The 21,622-nt window shown below is 39.0% G+C and overlaps 1 protein-coding gene across 6 annotated transcripts in view; it reads left to right on the forward strand.

Annotated features, from left to right (window-relative positions):
• Positions 1–21,622, forward strand: part of LOC109855630 (venom dipeptidyl peptidase 4) — a 254,295-nt gene that overhangs the window by 160,524 nt on the left and 72,149 nt on the right. For all 6 annotated transcript variants that reach the window (XM_020430087.1, XM_020430089.1, XM_020430088.1 and 3 more), the window contains one exon: positions 19,235–19,329. In XM_020430087.1, the coding sequence (XP_020285676.1) occupies positions 19,235–19,329 (95 nt within the window). The remainder of the gene's footprint in view (positions 1–19,234; positions 19,330–21,622) is intronic.

A 21,622-nucleotide genomic window follows, 5' to 3' on the forward strand; every position in this document is an offset into this window, starting at 1 on the left:
TTGACATGTGAAAATTTATCATCCTGATATAGTAATTAATCGATATAGCTTAAATATTTTTCTGTTCGTCCACGCCAGCTTTCTATAAAAGTTTGGCATAAAAGTTATTATATTATATTTATATATATATATATATATATATAAGGGTATAATTTATTAATATCTTAAAAGTTGATTAATATACTTTATTTATTAAAAGTTGATTAATATACTTTAGTAAATAGTTTGTAAACAACATTGTTACGTGAATAGTTTGAAAATTTAGCAGGCCTGTTATTGAATGTGCACAAAATATTTGCTGCACCATCTTTATTTTTGTTATTTATTCTTCATACACAATATTTTTCTATGTGGCATATGTTACATTACATTTTGTTTGATAACGTTGTTCATGGTTTTTGGTTAGGTTTGTTTGCTCCAAAGCAAAGCATCGACCTGATTTAAATTTGTTTAACGAACGTACGAGAGAAATATGCAAAAGTCCTCGTTTGCAATTACAATTACACGCGTATTCGGAGTTTTTAATGGAATGCTTAACAATCATTTCGTAACGAGGACCAAATATTCCGCTAATAACTGCCGCGTTTTATCCGAATCACTTTTTCGCGATATAAAAAAAATACGAAGACAAATTTCAAAATACTTTTGCATTTTAAAACACATTTGTTAAGAATATTTTAAAACGTGAAACGTGTGTGTGTTTCGAAAATCAAAAGTGATTTCAGTTAAAATATTTTAATATTAATTTTTTTTCTTTCATTGAAATAAATGCAGTATTTTTAAACGTGTCAATGTGCATTGATGAGTGCACATTGACCGAAAGTCGCTCGAATTATAAAAGCAAAATCGTAAATAAATTGGTAATAAAATAACGTTTGAAATGTTATTGATGAAAAAAATTTGCGTCTAAATTTAATAAATGAAATTCAAATTTTATTTTCAATATTTTCTTTCAGAAAGTTTTTTTTAAATTTAGTGTCGGAGAGAAAATGGCATTAATTTTCCGTAAACCTAACCGCGAACTTGGAACAATACGACTTATTGTCGTATCTAAATGGAGATCAATATTACGCCGTGTTCATCTCAGCACAGTTTCTCTAACGATGATAAACTTTCGCGCATCCGCGTAGTTTATGATGAGAGTGAGTGTGATTACGAGAAGTAGGAAAATATATCTTTCGCGCGAACACTTCAAATGCATCTTCTTTGTAACGATCTATATAATTACGACGCGCGTGTGGAAAATAACGTCCGCGAAAGCGCGCAACTCGCTCTTTGTACAGCTACTGGTAATGGAGAAAGCGTCTCTTAAAAATTAACGAGATATCGAGTCCATTTGGGGACCGAGAAATCAGAGAAACTTCACGTACAGTAAATTGTATTAACAGCATCTGCTGCGACTTCCTTTACCGTTTCCAAATTGCGTATTCTCGTCTCATTATTTCGTGTGTGTCTCTTATTCTCAATAATTCCCGCTCTCTCGTTTTGCAATGGCACAGAAGCGAAGTGCACATGTGTCAATTAATTGACACCTTTAACGCGGAATAGCGGAAGTGATGTTACTCTGGTTTAAACACAGTTTTTTTTTTTTTACAAAAGTTATTTTCTTCTCTTCCGCGCGTGCAGATATGCGCGGCGTTTCGATTAGAATTTAAAGTTTTGAGATTGGAAATTTTCGAGATGAAGCGTAACACGTTGTTTTTCACAATATTTGAAACAAAATATTCCGCGCGTCGCGCGCCCGTCATATCTTTGCCGTACCGAATAACACGCACGGGAGTTGATAAAAATTTACGCTTACCGTCGAAGTGCGGGTTCGTGTTACAGCCGTATGACGTATAATAAAAATATTTGATAGATGCATTTTCTGACAGAGACAAAATCTCCGGGATTATTCGTATCCATAGCGCAAATTAACTGAAATACGAATAATAGATCTTTCTCCGTCGTGCGTTGGGAGAAAAAGAAAAACAAGAATAACGAACGAAACAAATGAAATAAAAACAAAAAAGTATGTGCAAAACAACGTATTTTCGTAAAAATTCAAAAAAACGTCTGTCAACATCTTTATCGCATATACAAATAGAAAATAATATATAAAATTATAAACAATCGCGTGACCAGACAGTCCAGCTCTTTTGTAAGTTCTCTAAACCGGACAAAATGTATGTTCGTAGATTCGCGGTATATTTGAGGGTATCAGGCATTCGGGATTAACCTCGACAGAATCGAAAAGGGAGGCTGACGTTGTTAGGCGTTCGGTTGGCGGTTTTGCGGCCGGAAGAGAGCGAGAAAAGCGTGTGCTCTACGATGGTAATCATGATGGTTGATGAGAATTTGACGCTATATATATGTATGTACGCGGAACCACAGCCACTATCTACTCCGCGCCAAATTGAGGTAACTCAGGGACGCGGTTAGTTACCATACGCGTTCGTCCATAAACCTAGCCCGGGTAGGTTTGGACGTGGAGGAGTGCACGCCTCTCTCTCCTCATCCCTCCCGCCTCGATTAAATCGGTCGGATCTTTTTCCGCTGTGTGATTGCGCGCGTAATCCCTGCGGGCAAACGATACTCTTATATACGGAAACTGCGAATTGAAGCTCTCCGCAGAAATACGTCGCGACGAGGAAAAATATTCCGACGATAAAGCTCGAAATTTTTGCGCAGAGGACGTGTGCGTAGCGATAACGACCTTTCATGTAGGGTAATTATTGCAATACGAACAGATGATTTAATTATCTATTTATTAGAGAGAAAGAGACATATGAAAGATATGTTATACATATATGTAGCGCATACAGTATGCGTATATATATGTGGATTGTCAAATAACGGTAATTAGGTTGCCGCACGAGTTTAATCGGTAATTATTAATTAATTGAGGTATTGTTTATTAAATTAACACGTATTTCATTGTCCAAACATATTAAATTTTAGAATAGATATGAATATAATGAGATATGTCATTCTTTTATATATTTCGAGTTTCTGATTGTCATGTTTTTTCGTTAAAATTGTTTAAAAAAAAAAAAAACAGTTTTTTCTATCTGCTAGTTTATTTAAGAGACACTTATATATTACTTTTATTCTTTATTCTCTCTCTCTCTCTATCTCTCTTTCTCTTTGTTTCTCTTTCCTGCAGAATAAATTTGATCGAGACAAAGCATTTTATCGCATCATCAATAATTCGCTGAAACGCGATGAAAAATAAAGCCCGAGCACGAAATACGATACCTGTTCGCGTTTAATATCAAAACGGCATGACCGGTGTTAAGTAGCAAATATGCAGTTGTTTAATTTCAATTTGAATCGTCAATCAAGTATACAATAATCATTTATGTTTGTCACGATGAGAACATAAAATTAAATCCGACCGCGGTACGGTTCGAATTGTACTTCGGGTTGTTTTGAAATAATTCCTTCGCGCGATGCGCGCATGTATCGCGTTACATTATATTTAGCATTACCGAACGCGAAATGCGTCACTTGGGCAATTCCCGTTGTTGCGTTTGTAACAAGACCTTGTGACTGCAATAAAATTGCAACCTTGTGTAGTGGCAGTAGCTATTTCATGTTTCTGTAACCGGAAATTACTCGCGATGCATGTTGCATATACATATTTGCCTTCGTATCGGATTACGTGAATATGAGTTATTGTCGGTTGCGTCGATGAAATAATTAATTAGGTTGTCATTAGAGATTTCTTTTCATTTCTACGCGCGTGTGAGATGCAATAATTGATTTTTGATATGAAGTTTAATTGGTTTTTAATTGAAAATGTGATACTGCGTAAATACGAGTTTTTAATATTGTAAAGCGCGCGCGCGCGCGTTATCACAGATATAGATATTTGGTAAAGCTATAGTAGTTATTTACAAGCACATTGTATCATTTCATTCTTTCGATTTTATTATTAAATTTGCACTTTGCAAATACAAAACGATATTTGTTAAAATTGAAATTTCATAATACTCGTACGCGTTAAAAAAAAAAAAAAGAGAATACGTACATACTCGTCGTCTCATTTGTTATCTTACTGAAGCATTTGGATAATCCATTTTGAAACGCGTAGAGAATTCTGCGACGCGAGTAAGAACAATTGATTTCCAGAGCGATAAATTAACAAAGATGTGGACAGAAATATGTGAAGGCACATATCGCTTCGATCTTCGGAAATAACAGTCGGCGTATCATTTGATCGATAACTCATCGCATTGTCGCGATATATGAATCCCACCCACCCCTTTCCGTCGTTGTGCGCGCATACCTCGTTTGAGTTTCGTTCGAATTCCGTTTTATGTTGCGATAAAAATTTCACCCGCGTTTTCTCTTTGAAAACTACAATTATTGCTCTTTCCGTTCGTTTCTCGATTTAGTTCGATATCGACCTCGTTTTTTAAAACTTTCGCGGATGTCACATTTATTTGTTTTCGAAGATCCGCTGTGTCTGTTATTTGTTTACGTTCCGTTTACGCACTTTTTGCGAGGAGAGGATAAAATTTCACATTTCTCTTGGAAAAAGACAGATGTTAAAATAACGTCGCCGAATAATTCCTTGGGAAACAAGAGGAGTGGTGGTACGGCGAAGTGAGACATTGTTGGATTTTATCCTGTCATTTCCAGTATTACGGAAGACGGGGCGTAAAACGCGTTACGAGGAGGGGAAGAGATTTTCGCGTGGGGAAGTTTTCGCTGAAGTGGCTGGCCGAAAAGGTCTCGTCACCTGTCTCCCTTTCGCGAAGTCGGAGCAAACATCTTCCCGACACGATTCCGAAAGATACATGACTTCGGCATAAAATATTCATGTTTAATTTAAACATGTCCTTATATATATATATATATAAGGAAACACGCTTTTCGCTGCGAGAGAGATTTTCTCTCTGTCTCTCGTTCCACGTCAACCAGCAGACTCTGACTCGAAGCAGACCTGATCGCGTTGCAAATGTTTTATATCAAACTATGTGAAGTATATATATTTCACGTGCTCGTCGAAATTGAATGGACGACTACGTGAAATATGTATAAAGTGAGCGCGTTTCGCGCGTGCCATGTGACGTCGCTTTTTTGTCAAATCGTCGCGCTGAAAAAAAAATAAATAAATAAAAATTGAAAAAAAAAACGGTTATATTTAGCGCGCGATTATCAATTTTAAATACTAGCACAACACAGGTGCGCGCTACGCGCATGCTATTATTGTTTTCATTTTAACGTGTAGTGTCAGTGAACACAACCTGTCGCCGCGATGACAGCTAGTATATACGTCTTACAAACCATGTAATACACATTAGAGAGATGTCAGAAATAACGCATGAAAATCAAAATCAAAACATAGTGAGAGGAAGGAGTGAAAAAACAACACGTGACTGTATTTTAGTACACGTAGACACGTGTCATCAAAAACATGACTGAAGTAAAGTCACGTTCTGTTTTTCCTTTTCTCACTGTCACGTGACTTTATTTTAGTTACATTTTTAAAGACACGCGCAACGAAGTCGCGCTCGAACGGCGCAAGGCAGTATCGCGCTTCTTGATTCGTACGACATGAATCGCGAGAAACACATTCGAGAAACGTCCAATCAGCGTTTAGATAAAAGCGGCAATAATCAAGATCGTTAGAATCGATTGTTTATTATTTACACACGCTTTTTCTCTGGTAGGACTCCGCGAGGAAAATTATATAAAACTATAGGTTCGTACAATAACAATTGCGCCGATACACGCAAATGTTTTTGTTCACGAAATTGCGTGGAATTAAGCCAAATGGAAATTGTTGGAACTTATTGCTTATCGCACGCGTGAACGATAACGGAGAAAGATGAGAGAATATTCGGGATTATAAATTTCTAAACCGCTTAACTCTTGCCGAACGGCATGAATACGTACGTGACGGTAAGAGATCATCGCACCTAGCAGAAAGACGTGACTCGCATACGCAACGGCACACCTTATACTTACCTCGCGCTTCGCGAGTTTCCGAAATATGACGAGACGCACGTGTACGCACAATCTATCTGGATTCTTGACTCCCGGGGAATACAGACCGGAATATAAAATAAAATTTGGAAAATGTTTCCAAAAAAAAAAAAAAAAACTAATCCGCAGAAGCAATAATTAAACGAGCACAATTTTTGCAACGCTCGCGTTATATTTCTGTGATTGCTGTTTTGACAAGTCCTTCTCAAGAAAACTCGTGTAGATTAGAACGGGAATTTTGTTTTGATGTAATGAACCGCAACCCAACTTGAGAGTTGATTGTAGAGAAAATTCGAGATTACGTGTGTTATCACGACAATTTAACTCCGGTCGGAGATAATATCACGTGTTAAACGCGACGTGCGCCAAAGTTAGCGGAAAGTGTATCACCTCATGAAGGGGGGCACGAAGGGACTACGAAATTACGTTTGATGCTGGCAATCAATGGTCTGTGTGTGTGTGTGTATGTGTGTGTTCGCGAAAGAGGGAACTAGCGTTGAAGTAGCCGCGACGCGCACGGTAATCGCGAGCGGTATCGCAAACTCGCAATTTGCCGACAATAGTAATATGAATCCCCTTCTCTGCTCCTGAGTGACAATTTCGCGCGCGTTCGCTAATTGCCATCTACGTGAAACTCCCCTCGATTTCGCCATCTTCCGCAACCGAACATCTCGCCGATGAGCTATTAAGATTTCGCGCACGTGGCGATGATGGATCAGAAGCGTTTCCCGATTGATTGCGAAAAGATGAGCGAAATTTTTGCGTTGGTTGCAATTGATGAATGACATTCGGACGATTATCTGTTACCGGCGTTTCTCAGAACGCGAATCTATCGATGACAACTGAATTATTAACCGCGCGATTTTTATCATTCGCACTTTACACGTAAGAGAAATTAAAGAAAGGGAGGGAGAAGGAGTGTCTACAAATTGTAGCGATGTGTCGAGAGAAGTAATGCGAGATATTTGTAAAAGTTTAAAGTACACGTGAAAGAAAGGAAAGAAGAAGAAGGCCACGTGCTGTTAATTGATGAACTTTGAAAAGAAAGAAAACTCTTTGTTTGAGAGAGAGAGAGAGAAAAACAAAAGGCTATTAACCCTTAATAAATCGAGGGGGAAACTTTGGAATTCGTAATACAGCCAATCAGCAATTCGAAAACCGCAAAGATCCAAAGAAGCGTGCCCGAGTTTGTTGCGCGAAGTGAGATGACGGACGAGGGTGGGAGAATAATTGTCGGGGTTCACCTCCGTCGCGGCAGCGACGAGAACATTATATTAACGGAATTTTCTTGAAAAGTGCCGTTAATTAAGATGCAATACGAAGAAATGTGCGAGGGTTGAGTTTCGGAAGTGGTAATTGGTAACCAGGCCAAGGCTCTCTTTTTCTCTTTGCTGCAAATGTCGGAGAAACTTGGTCGTATCGTGTTGGCGGCGCAAGAGCGCGCATAATGGCCGTTGATTAAATCTGTTTCTATTCCCGAGATAAAACTCGCGGATTAAAACGGTCAGTCCGGCTGGCCGAAAGTTCTACCCTCTCCGTGTTACATCCCTCTCTGAAGTAACAATGTTAGAAAAAAAAAAAAAAAAAAAAAAACATTTCTGCGGTTACCAGAAATTAAAGAGACAGTGTCTGGACGTTAATAGCTTTTTAGCGTTAGGAAGCGAAATGTAAATTTCTGGAGAATTGAAAATTTAGTGAAGCAATTTCTGGAGACGTGACGTGTCTCTTTTGTGTAAAAGATGAAAAGAGACTCGAAACGTTAAACAGAAATGTCAGTTCGACGATGTCATTTGGCGAATGTCGTCACAAACCACGACTGAAATTCAGAAATTTAATTTTCCCAACATTTCTTCCAATTACGTCGTAGTAATTACTCTTTACAATTTATGCATAAACGAGTAATTATACACGCGATATTTACGATCAATCAAACTGTTATTCGAAAATTGCATTAATATTGAAATTAGCTCCTTTGAACGGCAATTATTGAGCAGTTCTTGTGTATCGCAATATATAGCAGCAAATTGCTTACTTTTGAGTTCTTTTAGTTGGTTTTTAATTTTTTTATTTTTTTTTTTTTTTATCTACCTGTAATATTCTATAATACCTATAATATTCTACCTCACTTATAATATTCTACCTATATTGTTATTTTTTTATATTTTTTAGTTTTTAAATTATGGGCATCACAAGGTATATACATATATATAAGGTATAAATATATAAATTAAATAATTTCCGATATTTATATAGATATGCGAAGAAATAATTAATTTACAGAATTTTATAAAAATTTAATGCGAATAATTTGATTTAATTATATTGTCATTATTAATGACATTATAATTAATATATACAATAAGATTTTTTTTGTTCTACACGCGCACATTGTTTACAATTACATATTTGTGCAACGTTAATTTGTCCAAACGCCGTTGTGTTTTTCAATGCCATTAGCGCAAATGAAGAATACGTTCTTTTGGTAGAAATGCGTATCTGAATAATATCATAGCAAAATTCCACGGGTAAAAGGACAACAGGCAGAGGAGTGGAAAAAGGTACGGATGTAATAGAAATCCGATATGCGAGAAACCACAGGCGCGACCGGTCGAAAGAAGAACACAACGCGCAGGAGGGGAAAAGAAAGGAAAAGAGAAACGGTAAAGAGGCGGTCGAGAATCGATAAAGTAAATTAAAAGTAATTAAAAGCCAGCTGCAGAGTAGAGAGAGCGCGCGCGCGCGCGCGCGCTTGCTAAAAGCGAAGCGGATTATTTTTTATCGGGCGCGAAGAGGTGGAGGAGAAAAGAGGAGAGGGTAGATCGCGTTAGAAGCTTCTGACAAAAGAGCCGCGGAAAAAGAGGACTCGGACGAATGTTGTGCAATTAAACGGACGTGGTGTCGTTAGCCGGACAAAAGTGCAACCTGCCTTCGTTTCACGTGATAATTCGATTGAAATAATTGGCGGGCGCGTTTTGTGGTCTCGCATTATTACATCGACAAGCGACTGTTTATCGCGTTCCGCATAAAAGAGAGGGAAGGGGAAGGATCTGTGGATTGGGACAGATCGCGAATTATTAATTCGCACCGACATGAGGGAACATATTATGTGTCGCGAGACTGACACGTTTATACAAATAACGCGAATCGCTCGAAAACGCGGATCGTTCAATCTGATGTACTATAGATCGGTACTTAAATCGATTATATACACCCGCACGAACGTCACACAAATAGGCCGCGTAATTTGCATAGATGCGTGTAAGTAATTATTAATTGCGCAACGCATGACGCGGCCGACGCGTTTATTATCGTTGGATTGCAATAATTTAACGGTATTATTTAACAACGATCAGTCTCGTTAATAGATACTTATTACAAATTATTATAATTGCGCTAAATGCAACGTCACAATGCTGTTTTATATTATATATATCTCTTTCTCTTTCTTTCTTTCTCTCTCTCTCTCTCTCTTTCTTCGTGCACGTCGACAGAGGTAGCAGAAGAGTCTCTGACCTATTACGGTCAGACTTCAGCAGTTTTGATAGAAAGGCCTTCTCACGCGAGCTTTCGTGTAACGGTTAGAGCACTTTTTTAACACGAAGGACATTGATGAAAAAGTCATCTGGTTCTACAACAACCTGATGAATTGCTTTAATGAACACGCTCCTCTTAAAACTATTTATCTGAAGCATTTGCCTGCACTGTGGATCACAACATATCGAAAGTCACTCGCTTTTGACAACGATCTTGTATATTTATGTGGAGCTTCGCTCGGAAATGATGAATAAACTATTTCGCGCTCCGAAACATCAACTGAATAATAGTCAACAATACCGCTTATAAATATATATATCATTATAGGATAAAAGATCTAATTACTGTCACCTGAATGATAAACTCTGGTGTTAGAATGAATTGTTTTTACTATTTATTTATCAAAAACATATGTTTTTCTTCTTATCTGGTAAATGTTATTCAATGTCTCTAATATAAGAAAAATAATACGTCTCTCAAAATTTCTATTTTTATTTATAAATTTAATAATTAAAAAAGAACGATGCGAGAGCTATTACTGTCACTCCTAAAATGAAAGAAATGAGACAAGAATGTTAAGTGCTGGAGTTTTTATTATATTAATTGCACTTAAAATTCTATGTATTAAATTTTTTTCATTCACAACTTTTTAGGATTTATTTAATATTTTAAATAAAATAGCTTAGGGTGACAGTAATTGGGTCTTTTACCCTATCAGCAACTCAGAATGTTTTCTTAGAAATGATAACTGCGAGCAAATGTGGATTCCATTCCATTATTTTACATGTTATATCACTGAAAATAAAGATTGGGATTTTTAACCCTTTGCACTCCGCTGTCCCCTCTCAGGGGACATCGTAATTTTAGCATATCACTCGGATGTCCCCTCTCAGGGGACATTCAAGTTTATTAGTGATTACGGGGAATTGAGTTATTTCAGCGCAACTTTTTGAGACATGCATGTTTCCCTGAAGTTTCTGCCGTAAAGTGGCGCTGAGTAGCTGATAGCCAACGTCCAGAATCGTTCGGAGTGCAAAGGGTTAAATATTTTTTGTTAATAATTTTTTAAAGAACAATGAGCGACGCCTAAAATCTCTTGAACACTACCCAGGAGAGTGCCCTTTACAACATATGTCAAAGTCAAGGTTGTTAATCTCCTATACTCAATAATTACCTTTTTATTTTTTATTATCTCATTTAATTTACATTTGTTTTAATTTGACGCGCTTGAGGGAATTGTTCCAGAGCGCTATATAAATAAAGCGATCTATCTATCTATCTCTCTTGCTTTCTCTTCGCCTGATCTCTATATGCGGTAACACTTGCCATTCTCTTTCATTCAACATTAACAATATACATACGTTCCGCGACGAAGTTTGAGCTAAAAGCGTGTCTTCATTAATTCTTAACTTCCGCAAAAATATTATTTCTCGTCTCTCTAACTGTTTCACTTCGTATCTCTGTTTTACTTTATTTGACTTCTGCTGAATGCAAACGCAAAACAAGTTTCTCATAACAAGCGTGAGAAGCACGAGCTATGACGAGGCTGTTATATAAAATTGTCGCTCAAGTTTTCAAAAGTCTTTTCTTCAGAGCACATCGGCGTTATCAGTGAAACACGCAGTGACTCGCGTAGAATCACTTGTAATGGGAACATGTTACATAAAAAGCATTGCTTCTCTCTCTCTTGGAATTATCTTTATAAAATAAATTATTTCTTTTTAATTCCAATTTTTAAAGAAACGTGGTTGAGTTTTTCTGACAAAAAGTATAATTTTCACGCGCGAGTTTCCGCAAAGTGTTTTTAAGTGGATTATTTAGGAGCTTCTCTCCCTCTCTCTCTTTCTCTCTCTCTCTCTCTCTCTCTCTCTCTCTCTCTCTCTTTCAAATTTCGAATTTATTTTCCAACTTCAGATCTCGCGCGCAGTTTTCAAATTAGCAAAGTTATTCCCAATGGAGAGTCACTCTTGAAGACGAATGTTAGATTACGGTGTGATATACCACAAGTAGATTATTTGATGGCGGAAAAGCAAAGTCGTGTCGTGCGAGATGCTCATTAACGAGCAACGCTTTTCACTTCGGCTGCTTTTTCATGCTTTCTGACTTATCAGCACGGAACAGCACGATGAATTGTGTTGATTCGGCAAACTTCATATTTCGCTCTATTTCAAATCCCATGTTTTTCTTTTTTTTAACAGTCGATTCGATTTTCCACATAATCTCATTCAGTTGAACATTTAATTTTTATTTAAAAATTTTTTTATATTTTGTTTCCACTTATCGACAGACATTTATTTATTCATTTTAATCAATAACGCGATAATGTTATTTAAATAGAACGTGTAACGCGAGTTCCGAAGTCATACGCGGAGCGAAACAAGTTTGTTCGGAGTCCGCGAACGAATGGACAAAAACAATACAACGCGGCGAAAACTTTGAGTTTTACAGAGAATCCGGTACATATCAGCCGGTTGCTACTTTAAATGTAAATTCTATATCCATTTCGCTTGAATAAACGCGCGCGGGCGGCACGTATACATATATATATATATATATATATATATACGCTTATATATATATTGTTGGGTGTGAAGAAGCTCGCGCGAGTATAACAGGAAAATGTGTGTAGCAAATAGATCCGTCCGGAAAGGACAAAGGATGCGTGTGCAACTGCACGTAGAAATGGATCCCGCATTCCGGAGTTTAAAGTTCCGAAGTATTGATCGATCAGGGTGGAGATATATACCAGACACACATCCGGGGGACTGTGAATTATATCACTCGCGATCGCAATCTTAACCGAGAGAAATACGTTCGTTCGGTGCACCTCATCGATAATTCCGTGACACGTTTCTTCTCGCGACCGTCAAAATAAAATTGAAAAAAAAAATAATAATATACTTTTTTCCGCGTTTATTTGTGTGATAAAATAAATGTGTTAAATTATTACTTGAGTTTTTTCACGAGTTGGAATAAAAATGAGAAAGCATCGATATATTGTTTCGCGGATGGTTCCCATGCTCGCTACATAGCTGCAGCACTGCTGGTGTCTCAACACCAAGGCTCACATTTTCGACATAACTCGCGCGATTCACCACGTCGAAGACAATGAACGACTATCGGGGCACGACGACGCGTGAACGCGCGCGGCAAATGGAATTTGTCCGTGATTTTCGTTGTTTCAACTATGTTGCTATACTACGGTACGTGTAGCACCCGCGGGACGACTTTCTCGCGTTGTGCAGCCACGCGATTCGTCCGGATGACCATAACCGGCCGACCAAGTACTCGCCGTCATTTCGCGAAACGGTCGTCCGGTCCGAGTCATTGTTATCTACTGGTAATAGGTCCCGCCGGGTTTGCTCTCGGTATATGTCAACCACTCGTCGCTTCGGTATCTTTCGTTTCCTCGTTTCTTTTTTTTTTTTTTTTTTTTTTTTTTTTTTATCACTCGTCGTCGGGTCGTTTTCCGTGTCCGACATCGCTTTTCCGCGCTCGTTGAAAAAACATTAAGATTTTTTTATGCCGACGCAGCAGCGGTTTACAAAAAACGATGAAATAATCGAGAGGAAAAACGCGCGCTGTCTTTCTCGTCGTTGACAAATTAAAACTTGCTGTTTATTTTAATATTTTAAGCGCCCAAAAGAAAATTGATTTGAATATTTCGACTTTTCCAAATAATACCTCAAGTATTGTCTTGTTTTCGATGCTTTTGTACGTTTATTGTTATGCCGTCTATTGTGGCTGATAGGAAAAGTCGTCACCGCGCCATCTATAGGAACTTATGTTATCTTATCACGCATGATTTTGGGCATTCGGTATTACGCAACCGTCGAGAGTTGATCTGAGACCGTTGGAGAGATTCGGCATGGTTGAAAGTTTTGAGTAAGTTGCCGCTTTTATTTAAGACTGTGAGATAGTTCTTGTATATATTATTTGTGTGTAATAAATAAATAAACATATATATATATATATTATTTATCAAGAAAAAAGATTATTCGTTCTCTAAGAAGTTTTACCGCTCTGTGCCCTGAGAGAATTTACGCGCCCACAATATTTAAAAACGAGTATTTCAATTTGTACTTATCGTTAGCAAGAAATTTTTGACACGCGCAGAGATTAAACTTCACCGAACGCGCAAGAGTTAAAAGCTGCTTCCCCGTAAGATCTAAACGAGATTTGTTCTGTGAGAAAAGTTTCCGAGATTTAATCCGCTCCGATGTATATCTAAAGCTTTAACTTTTCTCTCCTGTGTATGTTTCCGCGAAGACAGGGCGAGAATATAATGAATTTCTTTTAATTGATCGCTCCCGCGGAGAGCGCGGTACTTCGTTTAAAATTGTAATAAAAAAAAAACAACGAAATTTGTTTCGACGTAAAATGTGCGAAAATCGTTGCCGCAAAAATTTTATGCCTCGACGTAACTCTCTTTTTCCGGCTCGACGTTGCAGCGCCTAAGAAACTTTGCAGTTGTAGTTCCACTTTGTGTACTTCCTCTTTATTGTGCGGAAGCATAATGCACGGGCTGTTACAAGCGCGCGACGGAAGTAAACGCGCTATTCTTTCTGCAGCAAAGTAGTCCGTGCAATAACCGCCCGGTCGGCAACTGTTTACAAACAAAGTTACAACGACGGACGAGTACGAGTTTGAGACGATAGCACGAACTGCATTAACGCGAACTTTACGTGTCGTTACAACGAATGTGACCATTCGGAGCGTATCGTCGTCGCTCTCGTCTCTTGTGAGCAAATATTTTATAAAGTAGCAAGACGCAAACACAGTTATTTCGTCCGTTAGCAGTAGCGCAGCGCGGAAATTTATCCCGATCTCTCGCGCGCCGCTTTTGTGGACGCAAACTCTTCCGTAATGAGTTCGGCGATCTGCGAGAGAACGTATTCACGCAGTTACGAGAACTGAATTTTGTTCTCTTCTTTTTACGGAAAGAACGCGATGTAGTTTCGCGCGCGAAGTCGCGCGTGTCACTTTCGTAAGCTGAATTTTTTCAGAAACTGCTAAATCGTGAAAAATGCGATTCTTTGCGAACAACTTTGTCCGTGAAGTAGGTGAAGTACAGGTTAGGTGTAAAGGTGAGTTTGCTTTTGTTCGTAAAATTTTGATAAAATAGAAAATTTATTATCGCGCCGAGAAATCTCGCACTCTCTCTCTCTCTCTCTCTCTCCCTTCCTCCCTTCCTCTCCCCGTTCACAGAAAGAAAGAGAGAGAGAGAGAGAGAGAGAGAGAGAGAGAGAGAGAGAGAGCCGTAAAGTATGTTGCGAACGTGATGTGACCTTTTAATGACCACACCTCCCGTAATGGCCGTGTAAATAACACGTACGGCAGTCCACTTGTGTGACAACGAACGTGTCGTACATTTCCACGAATATCCATTTTCATCGTGCCAGATTTCATGCGCCACAACCGGTCGCGCGTAGCCGCGTGCGCGCTCGTGCAAACGCACGTGTCATTACAAAACATATTTCAACAATATATACATATACGTGCATGTGTGCGCGCGCGAGAGGAAGAGGAGGAAAAGGGAGGAAATAGGCCGACGAGAGGGCATATGGGACCTCGGCAAACTAGGTGTAAAATTTATTCCTGTCTGCGTTGTGTGTTGGTTCAATCGACGCGGGAGTAATATGCGTCATTAATCATCGCGTAATGATGCGGCATTAAAAGAAACAATTTGCCCCCTGGATATTAATTAAATGAGCATTGTTCCGCGCGAATTTATTTACGACCGCGCGATTTTAATGATGATTTACCGTTTGAGGGAGTACGATCCATCCCAATTGTAACCGCCGACGGTTACAAGTAACTTATTCTCACGTCTGTAAAAATCGCTCACACATGGACACGTGCTTAAACGAATATCCAAATGTTTTTGGAACTATTTGGTTTTTCGTACGTAAGTTTTTTTTTCTCTCTCTCTCTCGTTCGATTAAATAATTCATGTAATTACGTTGTAAGAGCTTGTCGTGCAAGTTTCTTGTATCGGAATTTATATGCGCGAGTGCGGGACCAATCGACGAAATCTGTTAAAAAAAGTATTCGGAGCTTGAACTAGTCTGAAGTCGCGCGATATTTCCGCGATATTCTTCCGAGGGGCACAAGTCGGTAGATAAAGTTCACGCTTTCGTTTGTGGTTTTCGTTTCGGCTTATTTCTTGCGGGATGTATGCGCGATCAGCGGCGGTAAATCGTAAACGTCGCGCGCCCTTGTTCGCTCCCCGTCGCCGCAAAGTGTGTCGCATGTCGCAATGAAATCCCAGAAGACATCGGGTCTGTTTCAGTCGTCGGGACGACATCATTCCGTTACGGTGGAATACCTTGTTGTGCGTCCCACGTGAGATACATTGTGTTGTCTCGTTAACGCGTTATCCGTCGTGAGAAATCGGTTGAAAATCCTTCCTGTATTACGCGTTCGTCTAATATAAATCACTCCGCGCGCTATTGTTTGAGATTGTAAAGGCGGACAACATACGCGAAGAACACACGTGACATATGTGAAGAATAACTGATGGCAGATAGAAAAATAACAATATGATATAGTTTTAATTGATACTTTTATTTTTGTGCATATTAAAGTTAATTTTTGAGTCAGAGCGTGTAACATATAAATTTTTAAGTTCTAATTATATGCACAAAGAATATAAGTATGTGAACTCGTTATTGTTTTGTTTATACAACACGCCAGAAAACATTGAAACGCTGTAATTATTGTGAACATTTTTGATGTTGCGCATACACACGCGAAAATTTACTCTGGGTGTGCCACTTGATGCAACAAAGCGGAATTCATTTAAATTTTATAACACCGCTCTGTCTATATTAGATTTACATGTTCCGCGCTTGTTAATCCGCCATTATTAATTCAATTCTCGAAGAACAAAGAGATTCTATTTAATCGACTGCTGTGCGCAAGAAATTGGAAATAATTGCAAAATGTTTCGCTGCGCGCGGTTATTTGAAACAGTTGTATATTTAATGACTCGTAAAGTTCGTCAACATTTCGTAAAATTAGCCAAACAAATTTCGAATTTTTATTCTGTGATATATTAAGCTTATAAATATTGTAATCGACTGTTATATTTGCAAAATGTGTCTTTGCATTAAATTCGAATAAATTTTCGAAAGAAAATGCTCATTGCATCAACAGTAGCGTAATTACGTTAGTGTGTCGACAAAATATTTCTGTACGTTACAACTATCGGCTTATAAAGGAATAAATACATTTAGTATATATTAATATGAAAATTTATATTAAACTGCATGTCATACTGGATAATTATGAAAGTAATGGAAAGTTCTACTGACGCGAAAGAAGCAACGAGCTTCAAACGCATCCACACCCCGTTGGGAAACTTTGTTAATTAATCTCCCTCTGATACATCATATCGTATTTTAACTCTCGCAAGCGCCATATTGCTGAACACGTGCTCTCTCTCTCTCTCTCTCTCTCTCTCTCTCTCTCTCTCTCTCTCTCTCTCTCTCTCTATGGCTCTTTGGCGTTTTAAATCAATCTTTCATTTTTGTGCGTAAAACTAAAGATTAAACGAGACAAAACAAATAAAATGTATATAACAATTGCGGAAGTTTTTATCATCAATTTTTTTTCTAAAGTGGCTTTGTTTTTTTTTTTTATTTTTTTTCATTTACATCACGGTTTAATCGAATTATCTTTTTAGCGCTTTTTTGCATTTTTCGAATTTCAACAACCTCTCAAACATTTAGCAAATGCGAGGTTTTTAAATTCTGCATGCGCATATGCATTAAATGTATAAAACCAAATTTACTTCTCTATCCCCGACATAAAAATGATGCCTCTGTTAAATTTAAAACAACTACTATTATCATTATTAGGAAATTTTTTATGCACCAGCTTTTTTTCTCATTGTTCTTTCACTAGTTGGATTAACTTTTTGTTATTTTATTTTTTAAATCATTGTTTGTAAAATGTTAAATATGTTACTTTAAATTCGTAAATATTTATAATATATAAGTGTGCGTTTTAAACATATTTCTCATTTGTTCTGAAAAAATTTCGCTCTGATTTAGCTTTCAACAAATATTTTATACATAACGGCGTCGCGGTTTATACGTTTACTTTCAATCACGGGTGAGAAAACGAATAGTAGTTCGCTGAGAGACGCTTTCTCTCTTTGTTCGTATAGAAGTGCGAACTGTCTTCAAAACGAAGTGAAGTCCGCGCGAAAGTTCGTGAAGCGCGAACGAGCCGCCGACTTTTCGAGGGATCAAAAGTTTGCGGCGCCGCCGCCGCGGCAAAAATTTCCCATCGTTGAAAGAGCGAAGCTTTTACGATGTAACGGGGGCAGTTCGTCGAAATGGTTTGCCGTGTCTCGTCGGACGGCGCGATTCGTTCTGCGATACATGCCACCCCTTGTTTGTCGGCCGAGCGAACAATCGACGGTTGTGCGGAACGAAGTTTATACTGCAAACACGCAGACCTCGCATTAAAGGGGTACGTCTGTTTGGTATATTTCGAAGAACATCTGGTTTTTGTTTTACATGAAAAACGCGCGATTATATTTGCGTTTTTTTTTTTATGCGAAACGCTTGTAAGATAAAACGTTTGCGATCATATCTTTTGTACACGCAATTAGGAAAGTAATAAATGACGCGTGTTATTTAAATAAAACTAAGCGCGGGACTCGCTATTATCGCGAATAGCGAAGAGAATACGCTCTTCGGTTCGCTTTGTTTGATATTTCGATAAAGTATACGGTTTCGCGAGTTTTTTTTACGTTTGCTCGCAGTTTTCGCTGATTGTCGAGAAACATCTAATTCAAACAGATATACCCTCGCAAGTATCGCTGAATAAATAATCGCGCCGGTTTCGCGTCCGGACTTGCTTCGTTATTAAATGCCTGAGCGATGGGCAATTAGAAGAAATTTTTCGCGAGAGACGATTATTCTCCTCACGGTTCTCTCTCTCTCTCTCTCTCTCTCGCCACGGCGCATTTACCTTCTTGTTTTTTTTTTCTTCTCGTGTTTCGCGATAAAAAATCGGTTGAGCGATCGGTTGCTGGCGTGTTTGCGCTGCGCGGAAATTCTTGCGTAAGTCTTGTCTCTCTCTTTTTCTTTCTGTTCTCATACTCCGATAAAAATATTTCTTACACACTCGCTCTATCGCGATCTAAACCGAACGCTTTTTATTCCGATGGATCTTTACTCGGGCTCGGTCTCTCGGGCCAAGATTGATGAAATGGCGAACTGTCGACTCGGAAAAACCGGTTTTCGAGAAGGACAGCCTCTCTTGAAATTTACTCTTGCCTTTTCTCTCGCGCTCTCTTTCTCTCTCTCTTTCTCTCTATTTCCATGCTCGTGTCTTCTTTTAATTTTCGTCTCGATTCGAAGGAAAGTGCACGTTCGTCTTTCGTGCCGGCGAGGCGCGCGCAAAAGCAGCTCGAGACGAGATGTGAGGGCAATTAATCTATCATCATTACCGGAGTTGTATTTTTTCTCACGATCTCTCTAATGGAGAGAAGACAGAACTGCGCGCGATGGTTTCCCGCAATTCGTGGTTGAAAAAAAAAAAAAAAGGACTTTTGATATATAAGAGCAAAAACTTTTTTAGCGTGACGCGCGAAATAACGAGAAACGAACGCGATACGTACGCGATAATGATATTTAAATCCGCACGAGCGGGGTGTATTAAATTTAAAATTAACTAACGCACGCTCGCTTGTTCTCTTTTGTTGCAGGAGACGAGATCCTCTACCGGGACGAAAGTGGCAATTTGCTGATCTTCAATGCCAGCTCGACCACATCCAGAATTCTCTTGGACTCGAACAATCCCGTAAGTTTTCTACACTCGTCCCTTTTTTTGCACACGTCAGGTGTATAAAAGTCTCCTTCCCTCTCTCTCTCTCTCCCGAGTTCTTCAAAAGTTTGCATGAAATCGAAAAGAATTTTTGTCACCCTCTCTTTTTTTCTCACGCTGTCACACATGTTTTTGTATAACAATGTTATTGACAGTAATAATAACAGAGAGAGAAAGAGAGAGAGAGAGAGAGAGGGAAATGTAAATTAAAGTTCGCGCTCGAAGCGAAATTTGCGATTAATGAGGTATTAATTAGACGAACGAAAAATACCGCACCGAGCGCGCCGGCGGTGATTATGTTACGCGCGGTACATAATTGTTGGTATTCAAAATACGAAATTTAATAATTTATCGTCATCAGTCACCTGGCGAATTAATGCGCTACTCGTGTGTTTTCCACTGGAAAATGCAATTTGGAAAATGTGTGTATTTCGCACCGAAAATATTTTTGCGCGCGCATACCTCTCTTTCTCGCTTTGGCGTGTGTGTGTGTGTGTGTGTGTATGCGGTTATATTGCATTAACATGCGTGCAATTAAATAGAAACCGCGGGACGACTATAGTCGGGAATACGAATTAATTGCTCGGTTCCCGGCGTCGCGTCGGCGCGCTTTACTTCCGAAATCGCAGATAACGACCGAAATGCGCCGAATGCAACGAAAGCGCCATATCTCTCGTACGTGTCACCCTTCTCCCTCTACCGTTCTCTCTACCGCGTGTTTCTTTTTCGTTCTAATTTATATGTGTGTATATATCCCCGAGATCAATTAAATTGTTCCGGACCGCGCGTATAATACGTGTACGCGGAAAAACCGGAAGAGAGAGAGAAGAGCGGGCGCGGATCGAATGCGAAAGCAGTTTCGCGAAATCGGAAAAGAGGGGACGAGCGAGAAATTATTATTTCTCGTTTGCGATGCAAACCTCTCCCTACTCTGCACGCATCGGCGACGCGCCATCGTTATATTCCCGCAGCCGAAGAGGATCGCCGGCGGTACGGTAATTGCTCGTTATCTTTCACGTTCTGACGCGTGCAATCTATCGTCGACGATCTCTCGTTCGTGCGCGAAATCTCTCTCTCTCTCTCTCTCTCTCGTTGTAAAATGATTCATTACTACGACATCTGTAATGCGATAGCCATCTCTTCGAGATTTAACATATGCCTTTGGCAGAACTCGCGTGATTTATTCGCGCGGTTTGTATCGCACGGAAGCATTCTTTTTTTCGACGTGATAATTTTTACTTCAACGGTGTAAAAAAAATTTTTGTCGTCATCAAAGTTCTTTCTTTTGATCAAAGCGATCTCGCGGTGAGAGATCTCTTTTTGCATGTACATGGTTGTTCGAAGGAAACGTAATTTTTCTCGAAAATTACATTTTATAAATGGGAAAATGTTATAAAGAGCGCAAGAGAGAGAGAAAGAGAGCGCACGCGCGGTTCTCTTGTCCGAACGAAAATCTCATTCCTCTCGTCAGCTGCTGTGATTAGCAGACGAAGTAAGCTGATTCTATCAATTAAGCAGACCGAGGGAAAATGTGCTAAAGGGAAAACGGCCAACGGCACACGACAGAGACGTAGAGACGCGCTTCTCCGAAACTTTATTTTTAGCGTTGAACTTGCGCGTCTCTTTTCCTCACCTCGCACTCGAGTGTAAATGAAGTCTTCTCTTCGTTATGTTACTCGAAATCTCTCGGAAAGTGTTTCGAAAGCGCAATCTGACCTTTTCTTTCGCAGTTTCTGACGAATCTTATCAGAGCGTTCTCTCGCTGTTAGTCTGAAAGCTATTAGAGAGTTTATGACCCGTAAACTCTCGGAATTTTCACAAATTGCATTCGAAACAAGCAAAAGCTGGGATTGTTGCGAAAAAGGCGGCGGCGCTTGCTCAAAGAAAAACAAAAAAAAAAAAAAGATCGCCTTCGAGAAATTTTCCGCTTATCAACTCTCGGTAGAAAAGTGAGGAGGGAACAATTTGAAAATAAAATTTCAACGCACGTCGTTCGGTTTCGTTATCTCGACGAGACGACGAGATTGGTCTTTGAATTTTTACGCTCGAAGATGCGTATTGCGATATGTGTGAGTGTAAAAATTTTGTTTGTTTCGACGAGTAACAAGTTTATCGCGCACGTGTCAAGCTGTCCCGGCGGAATACTTCAAAATTAGTTCGGAAAGTTGCTAATAGAATCATAACTTTATCCGCGTAACATAATAAAACTGTCAGTGTCACCTTGTTTTTATGCCAATATTGTACGCGATCTTCTTTTTTTTTTTTTTTT

The sequence above is a fragment of the Pseudomyrmex gracilis genome, unplaced genomic scaffold (genome assembly GCF_002006095.1).
Source record: "Pseudomyrmex gracilis isolate BER0280 unplaced genomic scaffold, ASM200609v1 scaffold_94, whole genome shotgun sequence".
In the NCBI taxonomy this organism is placed as follows: domain Eukaryota; kingdom Metazoa; phylum Arthropoda; class Insecta; order Hymenoptera; family Formicidae; genus Pseudomyrmex; species Pseudomyrmex gracilis.